The 24,114-nt window shown below is 40.2% G+C and overlaps 2 protein-coding genes across 2 annotated transcripts; both read right to left on the reverse strand.

Annotated features, from left to right (window-relative positions):
* Positions 1-6,037: 6,037 nt before the first annotated feature.
* On the reverse strand, positions 6,038-13,076 carry hprt1 (hypoxanthine phosphoribosyltransferase 1). The gene is made up of 9 exons (XM_030765005.1): positions 12,965-13,076; positions 10,635-10,741; positions 10,210-10,393; positions 9,279-9,344; positions 8,963-8,980; positions 8,778-8,860; positions 8,389-8,435; positions 7,694-7,770; positions 6,038-7,579 (listed from the first exon to the last, which is right to left on the reverse strand). Exons 1-9 carry the CDS (start codon positions 12,989-12,991, stop codon positions 7,532-7,534), a joined length of 657 nt encoding a protein of 218 aa, XP_030620865.1. The 5' UTR covers positions 12,992-13,076; the 3' UTR covers positions 6,038-7,531.
* A 2,329-nt stretch (positions 13,077-15,405) lies between these two features.
* On the reverse strand, positions 15,406-21,481 carry phf6 (PHD finger protein 6). Its single transcript, XM_030766501.1, has 11 exons — positions 21,397-21,481; positions 19,206-19,410; positions 18,688-18,789; positions 18,426-18,559; positions 18,110-18,156; positions 17,815-17,978; positions 17,307-17,450; positions 16,961-17,065; positions 16,589-16,722; positions 15,870-16,002; positions 15,406-15,462 (listed from the first exon to the last, which is right to left on the reverse strand). The coding sequence occupies exons 2-10, from the start codon at positions 19,335-19,337 to the stop codon at positions 15,870-15,872; spliced, it is 1,095 nt and encodes a 364-aa protein (XP_030622361.1). The 5' UTR covers positions 19,338-19,410; positions 21,397-21,481; the 3' UTR covers positions 15,406-15,462.
* Between the last annotated feature and the right edge of the window lie 2,633 nt (positions 21,482-24,114).

Here is a 24,114-nt window from a genome sequence, read left to right on the forward strand (position 1 = left end):
AGATCCAATCAGTGCAGCTAAAAAATTATTAATAGTAACAGACGTAGTAGTAAAGGAAGAAGAAGGAAATGACTGTCATCAAAAAGTTCACGGCAGATTTTAGTCTATGCCCACCAAAATAATGATTACACCGGTCGGTCGAACCGTTGCGCTATATCAAAGGAAGCAAGTATTTTTGGCCGCATCTCATTCACTTCTTTTATTATTTTGACATTAACTTCACATCGTGGAGACACCAGGTCGTAGTTTTATACGAATGGATCCCCTACTGTTTATCTTCCCCACTTTTAATTTCCCCATTTTATAAGACACTAGCCGTTGAGAATTTATGCCGATTGGTCTTCCAGAAAATTATTGGGTTTAAAAGAAGCCCTGGAGGCCTGGTTTCAATAAATATCAAATACTGCTAAACTTTCAGAACAATACAGCGCCCACACGCCAATTAGTTGTGGGCGTGACCGTTCCCACCAAAACAGCTGGAGCTCGTGAAAGCCTTTGTCCGATCTTCACCAAATTTGTGCATTGGGCGCTTTCAAAGCACTTCGCAAAATCTGGGGGACTGTCACCAAAAGGTGGCGCCAAAATAACAGATAAATATTAGCAGTCACCAGGCGGAGTCTTTGCATTCTGCGTAATGGTTGAAAGTCCCTGCAGCGTGCAACAATCAGTCAATATTTAAAGAAAGAGGGGGGAAAAAGTAATCAGCAGTCATGTGGCACGTTTTACAATGGCTGATCTTCCTCAAATTCGAGGTGCCCTGCTAAAATAAAGAAAATACTTTGGTAAACGAGGGATACACATTTACTGAAGGCAGCTGCACTTCCAGAGTTAATTAAACATTCAATGTCCTATCGTGCTCAGTGTCGTGTATACGAACTCTGAGTGGATTCAGTGACTCATTACTTTGTTACCCTGTCCGCAAGAAAAGAGATGGGTTGTACTTGAAGCATTTTTGGCAGGACATTCTCTGATGAAGACTGTTACTGTCTGCTGGTGTCTCAAGGGTAACAGTAGCCATGGTGATGTTGGTGAGGAAGTCTGACGCAAAGACCTCGTCAGCAAGGGTCAAGTGTTGTCAAAAGTGCATATTCCTTCACCCTGATTCCTGTGCATTTCTACTTTGTTTGACCTGACTGTAAATATCATGTGAAGGCACTTCCAGAAATGACCTGTTGAGAACTTTATGGTGAGGGATACTAATGTCAGGCTGTATTACATACACATTTGAAAATGCATGTTCGTGTGTAACGCAGTGTAAAGGTCACATGCAGTGGTCTACTGAGCAATTGAAAAAGTCTTATGTATGGTGAGATGAGTCATTCTTCACCCAGTTTTCAACAAGGGTGCATGTGTAGTGTATGTCAAGGGAAATCTAATAGACTGAGTATTTGTTTACCCATGGTCAAAGGTTCTGATGGTTCTGTTATAGTCCATTAAAGCCTGTCCTTGTGGGTCAGGTAAACAATGATAAATACACAACTGCACCAAGCGGTCTGCTTTAATCTACTGGCAAAGCATTTCTTTCCTTAGGGGGTGATCTCGATCTTGGATGATGATGACGCTGTCTTCATGGCATAAGCGGTCACTGCCGTTTGATGAGCATGAAAACGGCTCAGTCTGCAGTCACCAGATTTTAACCCTGTTGAATACTTTTGGGACATAGTGAGGGAGTCCCCTGAGGCAGTGTTTGCTATCGCCATCAGCATAAAAACAGCAAGTGATGTTGAAAAAAACAATGTCACATTCTTCTATCTGACTTCCTTGACACTTATAGAATGTATGCCAAGGTGCATCGAAGCTGATGGCTCTGTGTTGGCCCAGTGGCCTATTAAAGACACTTGATGTTCCTGTTTCCTCCTTTTGGCAGTTACCTGTAGCTCCCTACAGAGGGCTCTTTGGCCATGTGCAATTGGTCGAGTCACATGTTCTTTACAGTTTTCTGTATGGCCCTCTGTCTGGCAGTAGACAATGTTTCTTTTCTCTTTTCCTTAATGAGAGACACAAGTTGTGGAGCCAGGCGACTGAGGGGTCATCACTCTAGTCAGGTGATGCTAACGCTAGCCCAAGCACTGGAATAGTCAAGAGAGAGAAAGATCTCTGGGAATCCCCAACAGATGGTGCATTTTGACATGTAGTGGCCCTTTGAATGTCAGAGTTTGTGTACGTGTGATTTAGAAGAGGATTTGTTGACATGCACACAGTACACTGCACTAAGCAAAAATGTAGTAAACTTTTCAGAGTCTGGGTTTGGTTTAACATTCATTGTGCTAACTTATTTAGAGACGAGACATTTTATGGACCCTGAATGGACGAAGGATTTATACAGCAACATTATTATCCAGTTCCAAAAATGTGTCTAAATAGCAAATACAACATCCAGAGCGCTTCAGAAACAATACAACAAACTGTTACCTGAAAGACACGTGGTTATAAAACTACAGCGGTGAAATGGTTAAAACTACAACATTAAGAGGGGGGCGCACCTTAAACGTCTCCTAGGCAATGTATTTTCTGTCCCTCGCCGAGCACAAGACACTGTATGAAAATGCTAATGACCGTTCTCGCGCGTATAAGAGCGCTTATTGCGGTGTGCTTTCAATGTACCCTTTTGAGGTAGCAACACTGAATTGTTTCATATGTCAGCAAAACTACAGTTCAGTGCAAACAGACGTTGAACCTAATTCACATTTTGGAAACTAGGAGTATTGTTACTCGAGTCATTTGGACCGACTAGCGCATCATTATAAACAAGCGCACTCCCTAGTCATACGTGTATCCCCTTCACACGTCGTTGGTTACGATTAATCCACCTTTCACCGCAGTCGATGTTTGTTACAATCAATGACATTGTTTTTGGCAAGCAAATGTTTAAAAGTTGGGCCAGTCTGCTCACATCAGAAAACATCCTAATTCATGCACACACAGTTCTTGTGACATTTAACATGAACGGCAAAACATAATCAAATTGTAGAGAAGTTCATTACGCGATACACTGGGATAACGAGTTAGTCACTGCTTGTAAGTGAAAACGTGCCACGACACTACAGTTCCACTCCCCCTTCTACCCAACACCACGGGGGATGTTGTAGGCTGCTCGTGCTCCCACAAAGCTTTGCAGGAGACCATACAATGAAATTTAGGACGTTTTTTTACGTTTCGGCGCCATTTTCGATTGGACTGAAGGTAAGTTTGGATTTTTCAGGAATTATTTTTCACGAATTTTCCCTTACCCTCACACCGTAGACTCCCTCGTTTTTAATTAATTTCTAACGAGTCTGACGTCTAGAAAGAAACACTTTTGGGTGATGCATTCTCTGTTCGATGCTGTCGAGTTGTCAGTTTTACGCTTAAGCTAATTTTGTGAATTTGATTCGGAACTATAATTTTAATCGTATGCAAACAGTGATTAAATCCAGAAAAGGCATTTAATGAGAGTCACTGAAATTTGGAACACTTTGGTCATGACTTGGGGCGGTGTATGACAGATTATCAGATATGTTACAGCGCTTCCCCAAACTTTATTATTTTTCTCAACAAAGCCTTTTCTTTTTGAAGCGAAATCAGCCTTACAGCATAATGTCGTTATCTAGTTTGCCTGCTTATACTGATTTTAATTGGCACAAACAACTTTTCGCAATTGTAAGTTGTTCTCTAAGATATCGAATTGCACAGACGTTACAGTGTGTCTAACTTCTCCGCATTCACCTTCTGTAGTGAACTGTGTTTGTCAAAGCAGCGACTTTTTATTAATTTTAACGAAGTAACTTGAGCCCACTTGTTCTATCGCGAGGCATTTAATTCTTGTTATTCTGACTGAGACTGCCGATTAACTAAAAATGCAGCTGCAACAATGTATTTGTTTAATGTTGTAAACCTATGTGTTTCTTATTGTTTCGATCTACTCCGACCGTAGTGGCCAAATTTGATTGGAAAAAACCATAACACGCCCAGAACAGCGCTTAGGTACAGCATATTACAGAATTTCATACCTCATTAGATGAAAATGTTATGCGATTCGTTCGTATACAGAACAATGTATTCATTCACACGGTTATTATAGAAAGCTGGCAGAGGTAAAACGACAACATTAACATCTCTTGTTCCAAATGATATGTTGACATTTGACTGCACAATCCACAACATCAATTTAAAGTGTGCGTTAACATTTTGAAAGTGACTACTGCTTTACTTGAAAAGTGGATAATAATTAGCCCGTACAGTCTTTCAACACTACCAAATGTCAGTCAACATCGAGGATATGCCTGGTCATGTCCGACTCCCGGCGTTTGTGATGTCATACGCCACATCAGTCAGACACTATACAGGTCTGATTGTTAAGCACATTTGTAACGCACCGTCCATATCTCATGTCGTCCAAGTGCGTGCTAAGACGGCGACAACATATTCAGCAAAATACACGTTTAATAAATGTCTCCACTGAGCAAGCTTTTTTCATATCCAAATGAATATTATATTTCTTTTTTCATTTAGCTATATGATGAATGTGCATTTTTCTACAGACTGTATATGTCTTTCTTTCTTTCTTTTTTTTGCCGTTAAGCAGTAAGTGAGCTTCCCTTGTCCGAAAGCCTCGGGAAAAGCAAGACAAGCTGAGGCCTGCACACTAGGTAAATAAGGTTTACTGCCCTATGTTATTCTTCCAGTGTCCAACAGGGGGCCCCTCTCCTTTCATTTCACACTTAGTTCCAGAGTTTGGAATCAAAACCTTCAAGTCTGTTTTGGGTGTGTTTATGACCAGTTAAACCAGTACTGTTATACATAGATACACATTATATTATATGTAATCACTGGTCCTGTGATGGGTGCATCAGCTCAATCCAGTGATAAGTAGATATGTTATAATAGCTTTGATTATTGAAAGATTGTACAATTTAGCAGATGTTTCCAATTCGTATACGGAGGTGTTTAGGAGAAATGAATCTTAAAGCCTCTGAGAATAAATGAATGGGACTCCGGTGACAAGGATCCAGTTAAGGAACATTAACTGCAGTCTCTTCTCACTGGTGTGGCTTCACAGAAACATTTGTTTCTCTGTGAAGATCTGAGGAAGTGTGGTTTCTCTGAAAAGGCCCATGTTAAGAAAAGTGATAAACGTGTTATATCGTGCCGTTTTTTTTTGCGGTGACACGATTGTGTAGGTTGCCGGCGGCCTTACTAGCAGCACGTCATGGTTTGCAGTGATATGGAGATGCAGATCGTGAGGGGCTGCTGGTATAGCGCAGGCAGGCCGTCCTGTCCTGTCCTTTTTGGGTCTTCACTTTAAAAAAAACAAACAAACAAACAGAAAACCTTTTTATGTGACCAGTGTTTGTACCTCAAACTGGTGGTGTGTTTCTTGTAGGCTACACTATAGCAGCACGTAAATACTGGAGATGTTTGCAGTGTTCTCCAGTTTTACTGTTCTGCTCCAGTAGGGCCTGTCTGTACCAACACAAGTGCTCAAGGTCTAGTCACATTATAGATAAGCCTTTGAACACTCTAATTCAGTTTTCTTATACTTTGCGCTAGTGACTTAAGTGTGTCTGGAACAGTCCAGAAATACAACCAAACCGGTCAAGGTCTAGACTTGCAGAAACGTGGAGCAAAGAATAGCATTTAATGCGGAGGTTTACTCTGCTATGCATGCTGTATGTTTAACAACAAGAGAGTTGATCCAATAAAATTACGACCTTGAAACAATCTGTTTTCTTTTAAGAATCGTGTTTTGACAGTCGGTTGTCTTTCACCTGTGACAGGCTCTCTCCCAAGATGTGTCTTTTCCTTTTTTCTTTTTTTTGCACAAGTCCTTATTACAATATCATCTTTGTAAAGCACGGGTGGCCATTTTGACTTCGGCAGTCAAAGAGAATACAGGATGCATAACAGTTTAATCATTTTGACGAGGAACAGAGAAATTGATTCAGTGTCTGTAATGATGGATATCTTGGATATAAAAGCACTGTTGTTTTTTGTCACCACACATACACACACACACACACACACACGCACACACACAAACAGGTTACAAGAGAATTTCTGAAAGGGAATTATTTATTGTGTATGATCAATACCACATCATGCTTTCTGCGACCATGTTCAGTAACACAGTTGCATTAAAGTCAAACAAATCCATTTTGAAAAGGCGTATGTGGAAGAAAAGGTATGGGACACAGTCTCATATTGTTACAAGTGATGTGGCAAGGCAGTGGGCTCACCATTCTCTTGATTGCCTGTAATTTGTGAATGTTGTAATTTCTTACAGAAATGTATTCTTTCTACATCTAACTAAAAAAAAAAACAAAACAAAAAAACAAAACAAAACCCTAAACTAAATTATAGTCTTTGCAACGTAGCACCTCACACAATCAAGTGATCAGTTTGAATTGTACTGCAACAGGATCTGGGCGCTGCACCGGGCCCCGAGAAATCTGTTCCAACATATAAACCTCATTAGCCGCATTCATTGTTACCAAAGAAACAGTCTTTCTTCAAATGACGCTCCATGTTTATCATACCCTGTATTCAATAAAGGGTTGAAACGCATGTCAGGATACTATTGAAATCAAAAAGGCTCGACTGTTTTTCTCTCGACAGATCAACTGATGTAACCTCACGATCCTGCCACTTAGCATGTAAGGCTTTACAACATTCATGAGATGGAAGAAAAAAAAGACACAACTTAAAAAAAAAATAATAATAAATCACATCATTTCATCATTTAATTGCACACGCAAGAAATGTATTTACGGAAAAAAAACAGTCCTTGAAAACAACTATGAACAGCAAAGCCAGGACTCCGGGATTATCTTTTGGCCTTATGTTATCAGGATGTGATAGGACAAGCTCACCCACTCTCTGACATGAGATACATGCCTATCATTAATGTGTTCTCCACATTATTTTTGATGAGATGTTGTGTTACAAGGAAATCTAAAATCTATGAATGATACCTTTGGAAGGGGTAAAAAAAAAATTAAAAATTAAGATTTTTTTTCCCCCTTGTTTACACAGTCCAAGCACAATCAGTTTGAGGAATTCATTTGATGACTCGAAAACCTAGATCTGAAATTATGTCATTTAAATATATCTTTTTTTTTTCTTTTTTTTTTAAATTTCCAACGAGTTCCATCGTAAAATCATATGATACGACTGTTTTAAACTGTTGCTCACGTAATATTACTTAGGTGCACATGCTCATTAAACCCAGAGCAGAGTCAGGGACCTTGCTCTCAGCTCTCCTGTGATTTGTCTGCGGTTTCATATTTGGGTGTGTCCAACATTTGGTTGTGGGAACTGGGAGGTGGGTGGTTGGGTGTGTGTAGCTAGCTTACAGTGCAATATTAGCAGATGCTCTCTGGGCTCTGAGAAGAGAGCCAGTGTTATTGGTGTTCAGCTGTAGCGGTGAGAAATACAAATCAAGAGATATAAAAATGAATGACATCAATAATAATAATCATAATCATAATAAAAAAAAAAAAAAAAAAAATAATGAAACAGAGCTTTTAAAAAGGAGGAAGTTGCAAGGCTCCTCTCAGGCTTTATACTTCTCTTTTCCTGTTTCACTGATGACGCAGATATGCTGAAAGTCAGAGAAGAGCAAAAACAGTTACCAGAAATACAGAAATAGACACAACGCGTGCTAGAGTTGTTGTCTTAGCGGGGCTGTACGTCCCAAATACCTCTCATAACTTACATTTAAATCCCTGAAGTACTCGTTGTAGTCTAGCGCGTAGCCTACGACAAATTTGTCGGGGACTTCAAATCCTACAACTGAGAGAGAAAAAGAAATCACTCTCAGCCCCTTATTGATATGTGTTGACAGCTGAAGAAAGAGGATTATATTGGCTGGTGCCGCTTCTGTTTGACTTGACCAGGCTGACGAAACACTTGAGAAGGATCTTGAATGCAGCCTTGTGGCTTGAGATCAGCATTACATTAATGGTCGCAATAACAAAATGGCATTTCGCATCTCAATGAACAAAATGTCATTCTTGTTAAGAGGCGGACGTCCAGGATGATTTTACACAACCTATTAAAAAAATATCACTCCATCTTACTCCTGTTACTGTGGTATGCTTTCAGTAATACTTATAAGCATGTGTAATATTCAAGGACAAATGGTTGTTCCAAAACAGTTAGCCAGATGCATATTCATAACATTAGTAGCAACATTTTCATAGCTCCTTAGATTAAAATATATTTGGGTATACATTCAGTGTTAAAATGCTCTTGACTGACAAAAACTTCAATGCGTGATCTGTAACTCAAGCAATAAGCTCAAGGCATTTCCATTTGTAATGCTCGATGCATAAACATAACAAAAGGAATTTTGTGCGGAACAGTTTATTAACATGTCATTATCAATCTGTGAACAAGATGCCAACTTACAGTCTGGTCTATAGCCAACACTCCTGGGTGTCCTCTTTACTAGCAAACTGCAAAAAAAAAAAGAAGAAGAAAAAAAAACAAAACAGCCAAATAAGCTGAAGTTTTAAACTCTCCAGTGAAAAGAAACAACACTATGCTCTCAGTGAGTACAGCATTGGAACTGGTTTCATGATAAACTCAGTTTCCATGTGAAGTAATAAAATAATCAACGTTTGTGATAATCAACAGGTGTATGGTGCATTGTGCATTGTCAGAGACATTTCCATGACATCACACCATTGTTCTGTCATAGGATCAAGAATATCATGATTAACTTAGAACGAATCAGCATCAGTTACGTACAAGAAGGCATTCGATATCAAGATCTTTTGATCTATGTCCTCCATTACCTTGCTACCTTCACCATCTTTGGGTTGTACTGCTTGAGAAGTTCCAACAGTGTTTTCATTGTCTTCCCTGTGTCAATGATGTCCTAATAAGCAGAAATTAAATGAGCTACAAATGTTGGCTGTTCAAGAGATCATTAAGTAATATATATATATATATATGTATATGATGCACTCAAGAGTCTTACCTCCACAATTAACACATTCTACATTGAAACGCGAAAAAAAAAAAAAAAAAAAAAAAAAAGGGGAGAGAAGAAAAGTATCAGTTATGAAATCTTGGCTGCACACTGCAAGCACATGCAACGTTGACCCACTTTACAGTGTGACCCTTTGAACTTGTTCTTTCATCTATAAGCCTGAATGTGCATGTGCACTTTTTATGATGGTTTAAAAATAACTTCAAAAAACTAGATCTGGGCGAAAAAGCATGAGATTCTGAATATGAGTTAGAAGATGGTGGGGTGGGGGGAGGGGGGGGTGTTTCTTCAGCCCAATGCTTACCTTCCCCGTAAGTGTTGACAAATCGTCTCCTCCAATCACCTTTATTTCTCCTGTGGACTGGTCATTCTGTAAAGAAAAAATACAGGAAACTGAAATTTGTACACGGGCAGCCATTGCCCTGGGTGGACCCTTCTTAGTCCGTTAAGCAAAAAAAAAAAAACTCAACAAATAAACCAGAGATCAGATGACCTGTCCAAAGGTTAAACAGACAACCGTACGGTTGGGCCTGAAAAACACGCCCGCAAAATGTTACTTCTAAAATAGCATTTCATTACCTTTCCTTTCAACGAAAAGACAAACTGTTCAAGCTGTGCAATATTCTTCTAACAGAACTGCAACAATGGTTACATCGATATTCAGTCAGTTTGACACAATCTGACCTTTTCCTGAAAATATTTATCTGAGCACCACATCATGGGTGAGATTTGTCCTTCACTTTCTGGAAAAACCTGGCAAAGACCACATGACAGCTGGTTCTCCTGCAGAATGTGGTTCCAGCTCTATTTACATGACATTTTTTTCCTCTTAGATTTATAACCCGAGTCAGGTATGAGTGTATAGGGCTGGACAACTGTCTTTCACACCATACACCCCTCTAGGAGGGAGACAACCCACCCTTCATTAATGTGCATATGTATGTGTGTGTGTGTGTGTGTACAGATATATATATATATATATATATGTATGTATGTATGTATTTGTATATGTGTGTGTGTGTGTGTGTATACATATATATATATAGATATAGATATATAGATAGATATAGCTATACATAGATATAGATATATATATGTATTTGTGTGTGTATGTATATATATATATATAGATATAGATATAGATAGATAGATAGATAGATATAGATATATATATGTGTGTGAAGAAAAGGTAATTACAGTAATTAGTGAGAGATTGAAAGGGAACGCATCCTTACACAGTAGCTCTTTAGACGAATAAAGTCCACTGTCATGGGAATGGAGCGGTCGCTGTTGCGGTTCAGAGCTTTGATGTAGTCAAGCAGGTCTGCAAAGAACTTGTACCCGCCTTTCAGAACGCAGAGGGCCACGATGTGGTGCCCCCCCATGTCTTTCATGATCTCCCTGGCCAGCCGCTCGGTCCTGTGGCAACCGGGTCAGAGAGAGGTCGCGTCAGCTCAGCTTACTCTCAACAGTCAGCAATGTCTCAGTTTCCTCCACGTTCGACTTGGACGGACAATTTCATGCGAGGTCATCTAATCTGAAGATTACTTTTCTGTGTTTATTTAAGTTCTCTGCGACTCTGCTGCATTGCATGCTAAGGTTGAGTGTTTCAGATGAGGTAAACCACAGCTGAGGGAAAGACAAACATTAGCCCTGATACCTGTCCAAGATGAGACCGTGTGGAATATAGACTCTTTCCAGGTCGGCTGCGTAGTGCTTCGGTATGCAGAAGAGGTCCAGGTCGTACCCCTGTTCCTCATCGCTGATCTGAAAAGCACGAACATTCGGTTACGACCGGCTCGGCCATCTTTGAACGCTTTTCCATACATACAGAACGCGCTTATTACCATCCATAGCAACTCCTCCAAATGCAAAACAAAGACGGGCGTTGGAGGGTGAGAACCAGGAAAACTCGTACAAGTACTAGGTACAGTTCAGTAACCTAATTTGGGCCTTAGGCAAAATTACTATTATTCTCTGCCCCACTAAAATATGTAAGACATGAGACCCAGAGTCTGTATTTCAAAGGACTGGTGGAGGATGTACAGAGAGATCACCCAGGTGTGAGTTCTGAGTTTGTGATTGGTAGAATAAAAGTAGGAACCTCAGTGCTTGATCCGTACGGGACACGTGAGGCTGTAATCAGAGCGATCTTAACTGTGTCTATATATAGATGCCGTTTTTCTTTTTTAATTAGTCCTAATGGTGTTAATTGTTCTAGGAGGTCTTGGAAAATAGCTTTTGCGTCATTAGAGGTGTTGATTCGTGCATATTTGACGTGGTCTTTTTTAGAGCGACTTGGACAAAAGCGTCTGCCAAATGACTTTTTGTAGATGTGTAAATGGTCTCCTGACATGACTGGTGAAAATGCTCTTTCACTGGAAGCACACTTTAACCCAAGAGAATACACGAGCCCCAAGGACACACAAGAACAGATGCTGGATGACTTATGACTTGTCAACTCTCTTTCCATACATTTTAAACCTAACAGTAGATGGAGGGCAATCATGGGCAGTTGGTGGGCCCCGGCCCTGAGGGAGTCCCCCCCCCCATCTGGTGTCTACTGCAGGTGCTGGTGTTCGTATGATGCCATCCTTGAGCTTCACAAATACGCACACCAAACAAAAAGAGCACGTTATGAAAGACGTGTCTTAAAATGATCAGGGTCGAGTTTTTTACTGGTCACATACACAGTAGGAACAGTGAGCATTGAAATTCAGCCTCTGCATTTAACACACACACACACACACACTAGGAGGAGTGAGCACATGCAGGACCATGCCCGGGGTTAAGCACCTTGCTCTCTGCCCCCACCCACATTTTTCCTGTCTGTCCAGGGGATCGAACTGGCAACTTTTTGGTCACAAACCCGCTTCTCTAACCTTTAGGCAACAGCTGCCCCAGAGATCATTGGAGCTAGAATTCCTGATGCTCCTGATCGCCTAGACTTTCCAGACCTTTAAGAAACAATGGTTATCAGAGACTAAATATAGACATCACAAGCCTCTCATATGGTTTCTTCCACCAATTTGTGGCATCAACAGTTATATAGCTTTGTTTACCACTCTGCATATTTTAACTCTTACTAACCAAGCATTCACTGACTATACACATTGATTTGAACATGGCTTATCAGTGCGGTCATGAAATTCCTTTTAATTGACAACCACGAGGCTCTCCAAGTCAACATTTTAGAAGAGTCCCGTAGTATGCATGCTGTGCTTGTTTAGGCTCTCTACCTGCGCGCTGCGTGTCATCAGCAATTTCACAACAACCTGCATGTCTTCTCGATAAGACAAAAACAAATAAAACACGTACATTTTCCTTTGTACTTTTTTCGCAACGCAGCAAGGTTATTTTAGTAATCCATTAAACAGTGTCTAATATTAAACAGAGCACTGACGCTTAAACGGAAAAAATTAAGGCGCAGAATGACGTTAGATTTTACTAAAAATATAACATAATGTCTTTGACAATAGCCTCCTGCTGTCGCACACTAAAGTTCAGTTGAAAAAAAGAAAAAGAAATAGACGAGTACAGAAATTGCTAACTAAATATGTAACAAGGTCCAAATTCAGCTAGCATTGAGCATTTTCGCTTGGTCAAAGCTTATCGATGAATAGACTAACGGCGGTAACATCCCATGTGGCATGCGGGGAACACGAGTGAATTCGTCCAGGCCCCTTTCAACTACGAGCAACCTTAGTCCAGCATTGTAGTACCCTTTGACCAACAGCTTGTCTAAGAGCGTCAGGAATAACAAAATGCCGGCAAGCAAAATTAGACTGTAGTTTTAATCAGGCCTCATTTATATATATATATATAACAAGTTCTTATTTCTCAGCTAAGTCAGAATAGCTAATGCAAACATAGCGTTTCCTCTTTGGACGGAACCACAGGTACAGATGCTTCACATACTCCGAAAGCAGATACGGCTTACAATTATAAATAATAAGTTAGCGCGTCGCTAGCTTTAACCGCTTTACTTACAACGACACACGGGCTGGTAGTCGCCATGTCCCCGCACGCGCGATGACAGACCCGCTAAATATGGGCAAGAGGCTCTTTTACTAGTTGACTCGACCTATATCTTTCAACCAACGGCAGGGATTTCACCTCTGTCAGACTGTAAACGTGCAGCGGGAGCTTCCGCACATTATGTTGGGCGTGTCGTAGTAGTGAGGAAGCGAGCTCAGCGCGACGAATCAACGCTAGAGAAACGATATCGCAACGCCTACTCCGCTGCAAGTTACGCAGGCAGATACTAAAGCAACTACAAACACGATTAGCCTGCAGTGTTGAGGGTCAAACGGCGAGACGCGTATGAAAACAGTTTATTATTGTTTCACTACAAACCAGAGACTGCCACCTAACAGGGACCTTCGATTTGATGAGGGCCATCCACTGATTCACTTCGTGATTAGTCATTGATCGCATAAACATTACATTTAGCAATATCGTTATCCTGATGTTAATGACGACACCTGCAAACTGTCCTCTTGGTAACCGAAAGGTGGTATTAGACTAACAAACTGTCAGCTATCGCAACTGCATATTTTAATAATACTTACCTGAATTTGAGATTATGATGATTTGTTCAGAAGAGGTCAGATTTATCTTAATATTTCCCATCTCTGCTCAGATAATTTTACACGGTCTAATTTCACTTTAAGACCTTTATCTGAAATTTGCACGACTAACATCAGAACTGCTAATAGCTTGGACTTTGGAGGTTTCTCCAGGAGCATGTCTGGCTTGAATAATCGTTTTCTACAGCCTTTGTCGTCTTCGATTTAAACTGTTTTATCTTTCTGTCAATTAGGCTCTAAATAGAGCTAAGTGTATTGTCAGTCTTTCAAGATGACAACGCATTGACAGCATTATAAAACCGTATTGCTTCATTGCTGCTTCAATTAAATGTTGTTCTAGATTTGAACTGCTCTAGAGTTCCGCTATAACGTGTTGTAGTATTGGAGTAGCTGTCAAAAAGTCTGGTAGTTTTGAGCCAAAAGGTGGTTCTATGGAAAGCACCTCAGAGGATAGAACGGAATCAGAGCTGTACAGGCGTCCACTGCAGGGCAAAAACCTCCCCCGAAGAGGGCCTCTCATTCAGTAACCTCCCTGACATTAGCAACCAAAGTTAGCAAGGCCCGTATAGATCTGCAACATTCCACACCCACCAGTCAGTGCGTTGGGAGACCTTCCCTCCATAGATTACCCACAAATCTCCCAGTGCTAAACTCAATGGTGACCCACAAAAAAAGGATCAGTACATTGAACAAAGTCAAAATGAAGTATGAAGAATTAATTATTTCTAACTAATCATTCTAGAGAAATTTGGTTTTGTTGAATTTTTTTTTTTTTTGCCTCTCATTCTTCAGTCAGAAAAAGGTTGCATTTCATAGGTTTGTTTTAGAAACTAGATAAATTTCAGTAATTAAAATGTATTTAGAGCTAAAACTCTAAATAAAAGACAGCAGGCTGATGAACATACACCCCCTCCCATATAATATATCTATACACACACACACACACACAATGTATAATCAATGGTACAATACTTCTTTTCGTCCATCTTACTAGACGTGCAGAAAATTTATAGGTTGCTGCCACCAAGTGGACAAATATTGAATAAAAAATTCAGTAAAGCAACACCATTTTTTTTAAATTGATGGGCAGAAGTAGTTTGAGGTTTTTTCCCCCCCTAGAAAAAACGTCTTTTGCATATTGATCAAATAACCACCAGCAGAGCGAAAGTAAAGAAAAGTGCATGCTAGCCAATGATCTTTAATCTTGACTCAGTCTATAAAGGAAGCCACGGATATCCAGTATTACTAATGATTATAATAAGGTAGTAAAATATAATACATGTTTCAAGAGGAGGAAAAAATAAAACAGTAGAAGAAAACTGACAGAAAATTACAGTGATAGTTACTGAACTTCATGATTTAGAAGAGAAGACAAAACAAAAGCAATCAGAAGGCAGTCTCAATATCACGGCTTCCGAAGAAGAAGAGGTTGTTTTTTTTTTGTTTGTTTGTTTGTTTTTTTTCAAAAGATGAAGGTGAGGGCATAACAGTACGAGCAGACGCAGTGTGAATCACCTTTTGTGGATTCAGTCCTGTGCTCTTCCGAAACTGTATGTGTTTGTGTCGACTGAAAAGCTCTCAGTCATCTACGATTTACTTTTGGTCAGCAATTTACGCATTTTGCTCTGAACAGGACATCCCCGTCATATTCATATGTTGTCCATGAAAAAAAAAAAAAAAAAAAAAACCCCAGAAAGGAGACATAACGCATCTGCTTGCTGACAAAGTGGGTGATGATCCCGTCTGCTTCGATGACAGGATACAAGGGAACTCTGGGAGATAGTAAGAGAGCTGGCCCCTTTTTTTTCTAGATCAAACACAATACAAAAATATCTCTCATCCTTGATCCTCCGAGTTTGCTTCGTCCTTCGCCCCCCCCGCCCATCATCCATCGATCATCTGTTCAGAAAAGAAAACAGACAGATAACAATCCGAATTATTTTGGATAGATCCACTCAAAAGAGTCTAAATAACGCTTGCATCACAATAAAGAAAGTCAAAATGTCGTTTTAATTGTCAGGTCTACATCCGTACCACCTTCGATTGCCACGGGGCTTGGCCAGTACCTTCCTGTCTTAACACTAAAACCTTTCAAGCAGAAAAATGGTATTTTCAGCTGTTGGCTCATGCCTATCTTCCCAGAAGCTAAATAAAGACTTGCCATAAATTTCATCACCAACAGTATGACAGACCTTGCCACACAAGCGCACCGTTTCAATTCAAATGATGCTACGCTGTGAAACACTAATTCTACATTCATCAGATCACCATATAAATAGCTTTGGAATTGGTCACAGGTGCGTTACCTAGTTGCCGTTGACTTGGGGTGGAGCAGCCGTCCCACTGTGGTCGTGAGCGGCCCTCTGTCTGCTACGGTTCTCCCTTTCCTCATCCTCTTCATCCCGTTCCTCATTCCCACTGTGGTTCTTACAGTAAAGCCTGTAAAGTCATCAGTCCTCAGTTACCAGCGCTCCTCTGTTTCATATCTTTTCTCCGATAAGGCATTTCTCACATTTCTTAACCGTCTAGTATAGCAAACGCGTCATTTTATTTGTACACTCAATGGATGACGTCAGGATTGATTACAGTCCACTCAGGTCGCATGAAATTGGTTTGACTAGAATGATTTAACAGTGTCTACAGCACATTTTCACTTTAACAAACTGGTCTGATGTAACATTTATATTTTTTGAGCAGCCTGGAAAGAAAAACTGTCTGGAAACACGAGAGACTCATGAAAGCCTCCCTCTCACATTGCTACAGCTACAGTTCTCTTTTCCCCATGGATTTGTACAACTAAAATAAAACAGCGTTTTGGGAAGTATGTCCAAAAAAATATGTATTTACAAAACGTTCTCCTGGGACTTTCTAGCCAACGGACAAGATTTTTGAAGATACAGGACAACTGGTTACCAAGTTACCAAATGTATGTTAGATGAAAGATGAAAAATATGAAAGATGAAAGTGTGGCATGTCGTGCTGATGTTGTTCTAACTACATTAGAGTTCAGTCCATTTGAGCTTACTTGTAGATGCCCCTGGCCATGTTCTCTATGTATTTGGCCTTGTCCTGAAGGCCGCAGTGATAGTGATAGGTCTTCACACAGGCCTTAATCTCACACCCAATGGTGGCCCCAAGCTGGGAACACAGGGTGCATTTCTGTAAAAAAAAAAAAAAAAAAGTAATGAATATTAATGGACGTTTTATACAGGCTCACGAACATTACACACAAACAGAACTCAACAACCTCCGCTCGTCCATAGCTCAGTTACATGTCTAAGTGTGAGACAAGCTCGTTTAACTCACTTACAACATACAAAGACATAGAGAGAGAGAGAGAGAAAAAAAAAAACTACATAAAGTCTAAACCTCATCAATAATTGACTGAACGTCTAACCATTCTCTTTCCTCTCTTGATTTCCTGTATGACTGTTTTAACGTCAAAGTTTCCAAATTCGGCTCGTGACGTGGTGGTGAGCTGGACGGTTCCCGAGGAAAAGAGCTGCCGCAGAGAGATCACAGAGAAAAGGTCGCAAAGGTTAAAAAAAACTCTTCTGGGAGAATTCTATGGTTCGGAATCATACAAAAAACATTTAAAGGCGATTACGTCAGCAAGCTTTGTGAACTTCTTGCGTCTCTTGTAGATTAACTGACAAAAGAGCATGACTTGAAACAAATATATTTGTCTCGCCGAATCCAAACTCAAGGGCAAACAGAACAGGCCGGGTTAGCGGGCGACTCACCATGCATTTATAGTGCGCTGCAACCTTTTTAGCGTTGTCAACATGAAGCACACCTCGTGTCTCGTTCTCTTCCTCGCCGGCGTGACAGAAACCACAGCGTAAGCCCGAATCGCTGGGGCTGCCCCTCAGAGGAGACCTGTCTCGCTGTAACATGAACACACACACACACACAGACAGACACACAGGCACACACACACACACACAGAGCGTGAGGACAGACTGCAACCAACTCCTCATAGCAAATCAGCATTAGGTATAAATCACCTGTCAAATCGAACAATAAATATCAGGACACAGTCAATTAACACAAAGCTTAAAGTACTACAGCGCTAGTCAAGGAAAGCCCAATTAGGCAATAAAAAAAACCCCATACTCTAATCTGAGAGGAAACCACATGGCATTCCATCAACACTTAAACTATTTTCTGAGATTCCTGTTAAGTCCACCCTAATCAACAAAATACACTGGAGGAGAAAGACAATGAGATGCCCGGCATGCACAGTCTTACATGTGAAGAACTCTCCGTGTCGTCCATGCCCTGTGAGGAGGTGGAGCGGGTGTCGTCTGATTGGCCACGTGACACGCCTTTGATTCGCCCCTTTTCAAAACGTCCCCGTCCTCGGCTTCGCGGGGGAGAGGAGTCTGAGTCATTGGCTGCTACACCTTGTTCATCTGAGGAAAACGGGGAAACGGTTTCAGCCGAATATGTTTCGTCGTAACTCAATGAATGCAAGATGCGAAACGGTGAAGGTGAACGAAAAGAAGCGAGATCACGTCAAATCATCTGAAAAGGAGATTATTACCATCACTGGCATCTTGAGAGGCATCCCGGTGCTTGCGACAATAAACGCTGCAAACAGATATGAAAGCAGAAGGAAACGGTTAAAAGACCTCATGGAACGAGGCAAAAGAGAGAGAGAGAGAGAGAGAAATCTTGGGTACTGTGCCAAGGCTGTTTACTAGCAGATAAAGATGCATCGATAATGATGAGCGTCGGAAAACGACAGTCAAAAAAAAAAAAAAAAAAAACTAATCTGTTACAAGTCAAGATTAGAGAGCGTCCGGCACGATCTACGATGAAGATACAACAACAGAACTGTGAGAGCTGATGGTGTTTACAGGTATATGCCCTGGGAAGGGTTCTCCTTGGTCTGGGCTTTGTCCCACAGGGCGCAGTAGTAATGGTACGTCCGCCGACACGTCTTCACGTCGCAGCCGATGGTGGCGCCGGGCCGATGACAGGACGAACACATCTGACGCGGAGATGAGACGGGAAAAAAGGGGAGAATTATAAGAGAGAGAGAGAGAAGGGAGATCACAGGTACTCACTGAGGACCCATTGATCCAAGCGACAGAAACGGAAACCGTCTCTGACACTCACCAGTTTGTTTCCTCTCTTTATTTCTTTTTTCACATCTTCAATGGAAAATCCCCCAATGTTTTCGCTGTCTGTGTGAGAGGTCACCAAGGCTGAGGAAAAAAGCTGTGAAGAACAATTATTTAAAAAGAATTAAAAAAATATAATAAAAATCTTAAGAGACATCATCTGAAGTTCAGTGATATATTTTAGGAGGTCATTTTTTTTCGAAGGCATTAAAAACACTTTCTGTCCACTATACAAAGGACTGACAGTAATTATATCAGCGCAACTGGTACTTCAGTGGCCTATGTTATAATGTCTCTATGTCTCGTAAAGTTCTGTGTGGTTTCCTTTGCTGGAATAACTAAAGGAAATGATGTTTTCCAAACATTGGGGAAATTACTATTACAGAATATTCAAAATGAGCACAATTTTTCAAAAATATTTTGGAGGACAAAAATCATTACGCAATACTTCTTTTAGAAATATAAATATCTCCATTTGACCGGTTAATCCAACCAGTTATTGATTTTTCTCACCATGCACTTATGATGGGCTGCCACCTTCTGGTTATCTGAAACCAGTAGCGGTCCACACTCCTTGTCCCGGTTGGTTCTGCAGAAGGCGCATTTTCTAAAGCGTGCCGCTGCCCCCTTCCTCTGTCCAGACATGGCCAAATCTTCTGCTTTTCACTCTCTCTGCTCCTTCTTAATGTCTCGGTGACTGTGTCTCAAACGAGCACCACTGAGGAGAGATGATTCGCTCCTGAATTAAGGGTAATCGGGTAAATAACTCTACCTGTGTAACAATATCAGACTTGTATTCATTATTTCTCAGGGAGGGATTGCAAAGAACCTTGTTAAGAGAAATGTGAATTAATTCGTGCTTCCTTTGAAAAATGAAGTGGATAGAAAAAAAAAAAATGTACTCGTGTAAACACAAGCAAAATCCTGAGAACTGATATTCAAATGAGGAAACATTCAAGTTCATATTCAAATGAACAAAGTCGCAGTTTGAGAATGGCTTGTTAACACTGGCTACTCATTGACTGCCAAACAGACCTTTCAATAGAGAATATAATACATTGTGTTGCATACGCATATTCTCGACAGGTACGTATTTAAACTTGTCCAGAATTGAGGATGAAACATTACATGACCGCGAATGCCTGATTTCACGTTAATGTTGGGCGGTGCGTGAGGAACATAAAGAAAAACGTCCGCCTTCGGAGCTACAACAGAGGTTTAAGGTCAATGCATGGCGTACACGCAATTATTTGTTAATTCTCCTGTTTCACAAACTATTCACAATATGGAATCTAAAATTATGTTACTAATTGTACAAAATACTTAGGGAGAGAGAGCTTCAATTATGATGAGAGTTTAAGATGAGGAACAGTTCAATACTTGATACAGGGCAAAAGTGCCAATAATGCAGAAGGACCAATGGGATGAAGACAATTAGATAATGAAAACTGATCACAATTAAACAATGAAAATGATCTGTTAAAGCGACAATTACAAGAAACCACAAGGCCTGGTGGTTTCAAAATGTTTAAGTTTTGTCATAAAAATGAATGGTTGGGACTTGAAAATACACAATATTTGATTTCACTTAATCCTTTAGAACTGAGGAACGCCGATGTATCACAATAGAAGTAAATGTTTTCGCATGTGTAACAGCAAAGTTTTCATAAAATGACTGCTCCCCTCTTTTAGCATTTTCAAGAAACATGATAAAAAATAACCAAGATGAATGAGCAAGCCCACTGCGTCACAAACGTTTCGAGGAACAAACAATAATGCTCATCGTCAGAAAAATTGTACATTTGAATATTCACACACGAAATATAAAAGTGAAGGGTAGCATATTGGGAGACAGAACCACTGCGACGGTGGTGCGTAGCTGTGTAAAGTTTTCTCAATTCAAAGAACCTCGGATCGTCGTAATCGAAATCAGAAAGAACATTCATACATTTATAATCTTGCTGTTAAGTTACAGCTCCACCATATTTACGAGAAATTATTGTTCAGTCGCAATAGATTCACTGCAACGCCTTAGCGGCCGTATGTAGCTGCCATGATTGCTCAGGAACTAGCCTACACTTCAGTAGCAGTGACGAGCAGCAACACTGAAAGCAACGCAGCTCAGTGTGTAAGCACTGTGGCCAAGCAAACAGCTGAGAACATGGTTACAAAGTCTTCCAGAGACAATTTAAGCTTTAAAATAAAACACACATATTGTACTTATAGTTTGGGGGACGGATTCACAGGCCCGGAACTATTGTTTAAATGAGATCGTTCACATATTAGAACGGTTTCACTTTCCGATCTGCCACTGAATTCCATGCCACATATAAATAAAAAGGGGGTGCGTCGCCCCTAAATCAGTGAAGAGATGGGGAGCCGATGTTTCCATGAACATCCCGCGTGAGGCCCAAGTCACAGGATATACAGTCAAACAAGAGAGTGTTAAGCGTAACTATAATTTAATTTTCTAAAAAAAAAAACTCTCAGATGATGTACCACTCGTTCTTCAATATTTCATACCAGATTGGTTGTAGCGCGTTGATTTTACCCGCTTTCAGTGTGGAGACCGCCAAACGCGGTGAATTTACATACGGTTCCAAAACGGAGGGACTTGGCAGAACTACTCCGCCTGCTAGCCCTATCTTTAACAAAGCACCGATTCAATCATCTTAAGTTAAAACGACACATTTCAAGTCCTTACCAATCTTATTGTATCTCTGTCACGTTGCTCTGTTGGATGTGGGGAGAAAAGTATTATGAAGAGCGTGTGTTTTCAAGCCTTCCTCCTACTGAGCAACGTACGCTAGCGGAATCTCTCTGGCCAAGACGTATCATGCGAGTGACGTTGCATACTGCAAAAAGCATGTTTGTCAGGCATTCAAATACACGCCCCTTACGCTCACCGCCTTGGTTTGGTGGCTGTCAAGATTGCTTGAGGAATTTTAGTTCTCGTGTGGAGCCAGCAAGGAAGGTCTTCATAATTATTTTGTAAGGTAACAAATTTCCGAGCCATCAAAAAGAAAACAAAGACACACCAAACAGACTGTAATTTCATGATATGTTTCAGTTTAATGTAGTTTCAACTTAGTCAATGCAGGTAATGGAAGAGGAATAACTGAAAGATTTAGTATTAATGGCTTGAATTTCATTGATATACTTGAACTGATTCTACTGAATCTGAATCTAACTCAAGCCTGTGTAGTTGTTCACGGTATTACTTAACATCACTGTTTAGTAAAACTCAACCAGACGAAGTCGTATGTATGTTAGTGTTGTGGCGATGCAGTAAACAGTATTGTACAAGATTACTGAAGTGTCTCAGGAAGCCTCGAAATGCTGATTACAAAAGAAGTTCATTCTAAAGCTAGTTGCACGTTTGGCCAATAAATAAGTTCATAAATAAAGGAATGAATAAATAAATAAATAACATGGACTTTGGTACAGGTTCATCAAGTTTATGTAATGGAGAAAATGTCAGAGCACCCCCATGCGCAGACAGAAATGTTTTGCCCGTAAATTCAACGGTGTGGGATCTTAATTTGGGGATGGATTTGAAAAATACAGTTCTCTTAAGTAAGAATGTTCTTCATTCAATGCAGACATTCAGTTTGGATCTTACGAGTGAAATTGAAACGTTCTCATTTATTTGATAAGGTTCTGATTAGTGATTATGTTTTGCCTATTTAAAGTTACGAAGTGAATTCATTCATTTATTTATATAACACTGTTTCATAAATCTATCTTTGAGCAAGGCGATGCGCTAAACGGTATCAAATTTGTTGAAAATTACAACTATCTATTTACTGTGACGGACTGTGCGCTCGTCTCCGTGGTGATTGGTCAAGAGCCACGTCAATTTGACAAGTTAGGCGTTTCAAAGCTACTCTCCCACTTCCCTGAAAGACTACACAGTCGAATGTGCCCACGAAGGGAGAAAGTTTGTTGTGAGTCTAAGTACATAGTTAGGGATTAATTAGTTAGATAAAGTTAATTTAGCGGACTGAATTAGTCAGCTCACAGCTGATATTCAAAGGCAAAACGCTAAGCTACGTAAATACACGGGAAAAAAACTAAAGGATGTTTTTCACAGCGAGGATTAACTTATTTGCATAATTTAGCAATAACTTTTAAGTAACTACTGGTGTATCATCTTTTTTGGGGGTGATTTTTAAAATCGACCTTTTGAATCTGCTGTGTGGTGAGTAATGCCGTCGGAACATGACGTTGGCCACCAGGTTAACTTCTCGTGTTTCCTGACATTACGAGCGAACTATATCAGATATTTAGGTTAACTGTGTCTCCAATATAGTAAACTTGCTTATCATCGTATTAAGACATTTCAGAAGGTACAACATTTTGTTTATCACGCCATCAACAGTTTCAGATCAGCATGTTGTTTATCTGGCTCATTAAATGTCGTAGAAAACTTTGGAGTAACTTCTTGTATTAGCTATAGAGCTAGCTGCCTTGGATAGTTACACAGAGAAGCTCACTTACGCCTAGTTGTAGCTGCGGAGTTGAGGAACCAGTTCCAGTTCAGCTAAGCTGCTTGCGCTGACAATTTGAGTGGATATTCATATAAAATTCATAAAGAACGTTTAACGAATCAGTTTAGCTAACCGGGAAATGACCATTTTATTCTAAATGAACTTTTCGGTATAGCATTACTCATTTCGCTAGCTGTGGCTAGTCAGCCAGCTCAACCAATCGGTAGTTTATCGAACTGGCTAGCTGTAATTAGCCGACACATTTGGGTTTGATAAAAAATATTTTATAGCTTCTGTGAGTCACATGCTACTGACCCTGCTATATGAGTAAACTGAATACATCTGGCGTTTACAACATGTATTTAATTGTCGGGTCGTTCGATTTCTTGTGTCTTTACCCCACTGACATTGGGCGGAGGCAATCGATACTCATCACCAGTAAAGGCTGTATGCTGTAATTCAAAGTACCAATTCCATCCACGTAGTTATTACCAGTTCTTCAAATTGTAATCACAATCTCCATTACCTATTTTTCCCTTCTGTACTCTTTTGCTTTGCTTTCCTTTGTACAACTGTATTTCTTTGTATACCAATGAATGCATCTGTATCTGTTTTTAATATATTATTTATGGTTGATGAGCATGCTCGCGGCTAGGGGAAACTGTCTAGATTAGGCTCAAGCTATTTGCATTAATCAATAATTCCGCACAACTATCAGAACTCATCAGTGTATTTTGTTTTATATGAAGGATTTGGAGGATCACAGTATACTCTGCCTTTGAGCTTGTATTTGAGGTTATGCTATGATAGATGTGTGGTGTTACTCATCACACATTAGTATTGTCCTGTGGTGAAGATTCTGACGTGGTTCATACAATGAGATATGTTGATAATGTAACTTTTGAGGTATAAAAACCACGTGGGTGTTAGAT

The sequence above is a fragment of the Chanos chanos genome, chromosome 2, assembly GCF_902362185.1.
Source record: "Chanos chanos chromosome 2, fChaCha1.1, whole genome shotgun sequence".
NCBI classification, from domain to species: domain Eukaryota; kingdom Metazoa; phylum Chordata; class Actinopteri; order Gonorynchiformes; family Chanidae; genus Chanos; species Chanos chanos.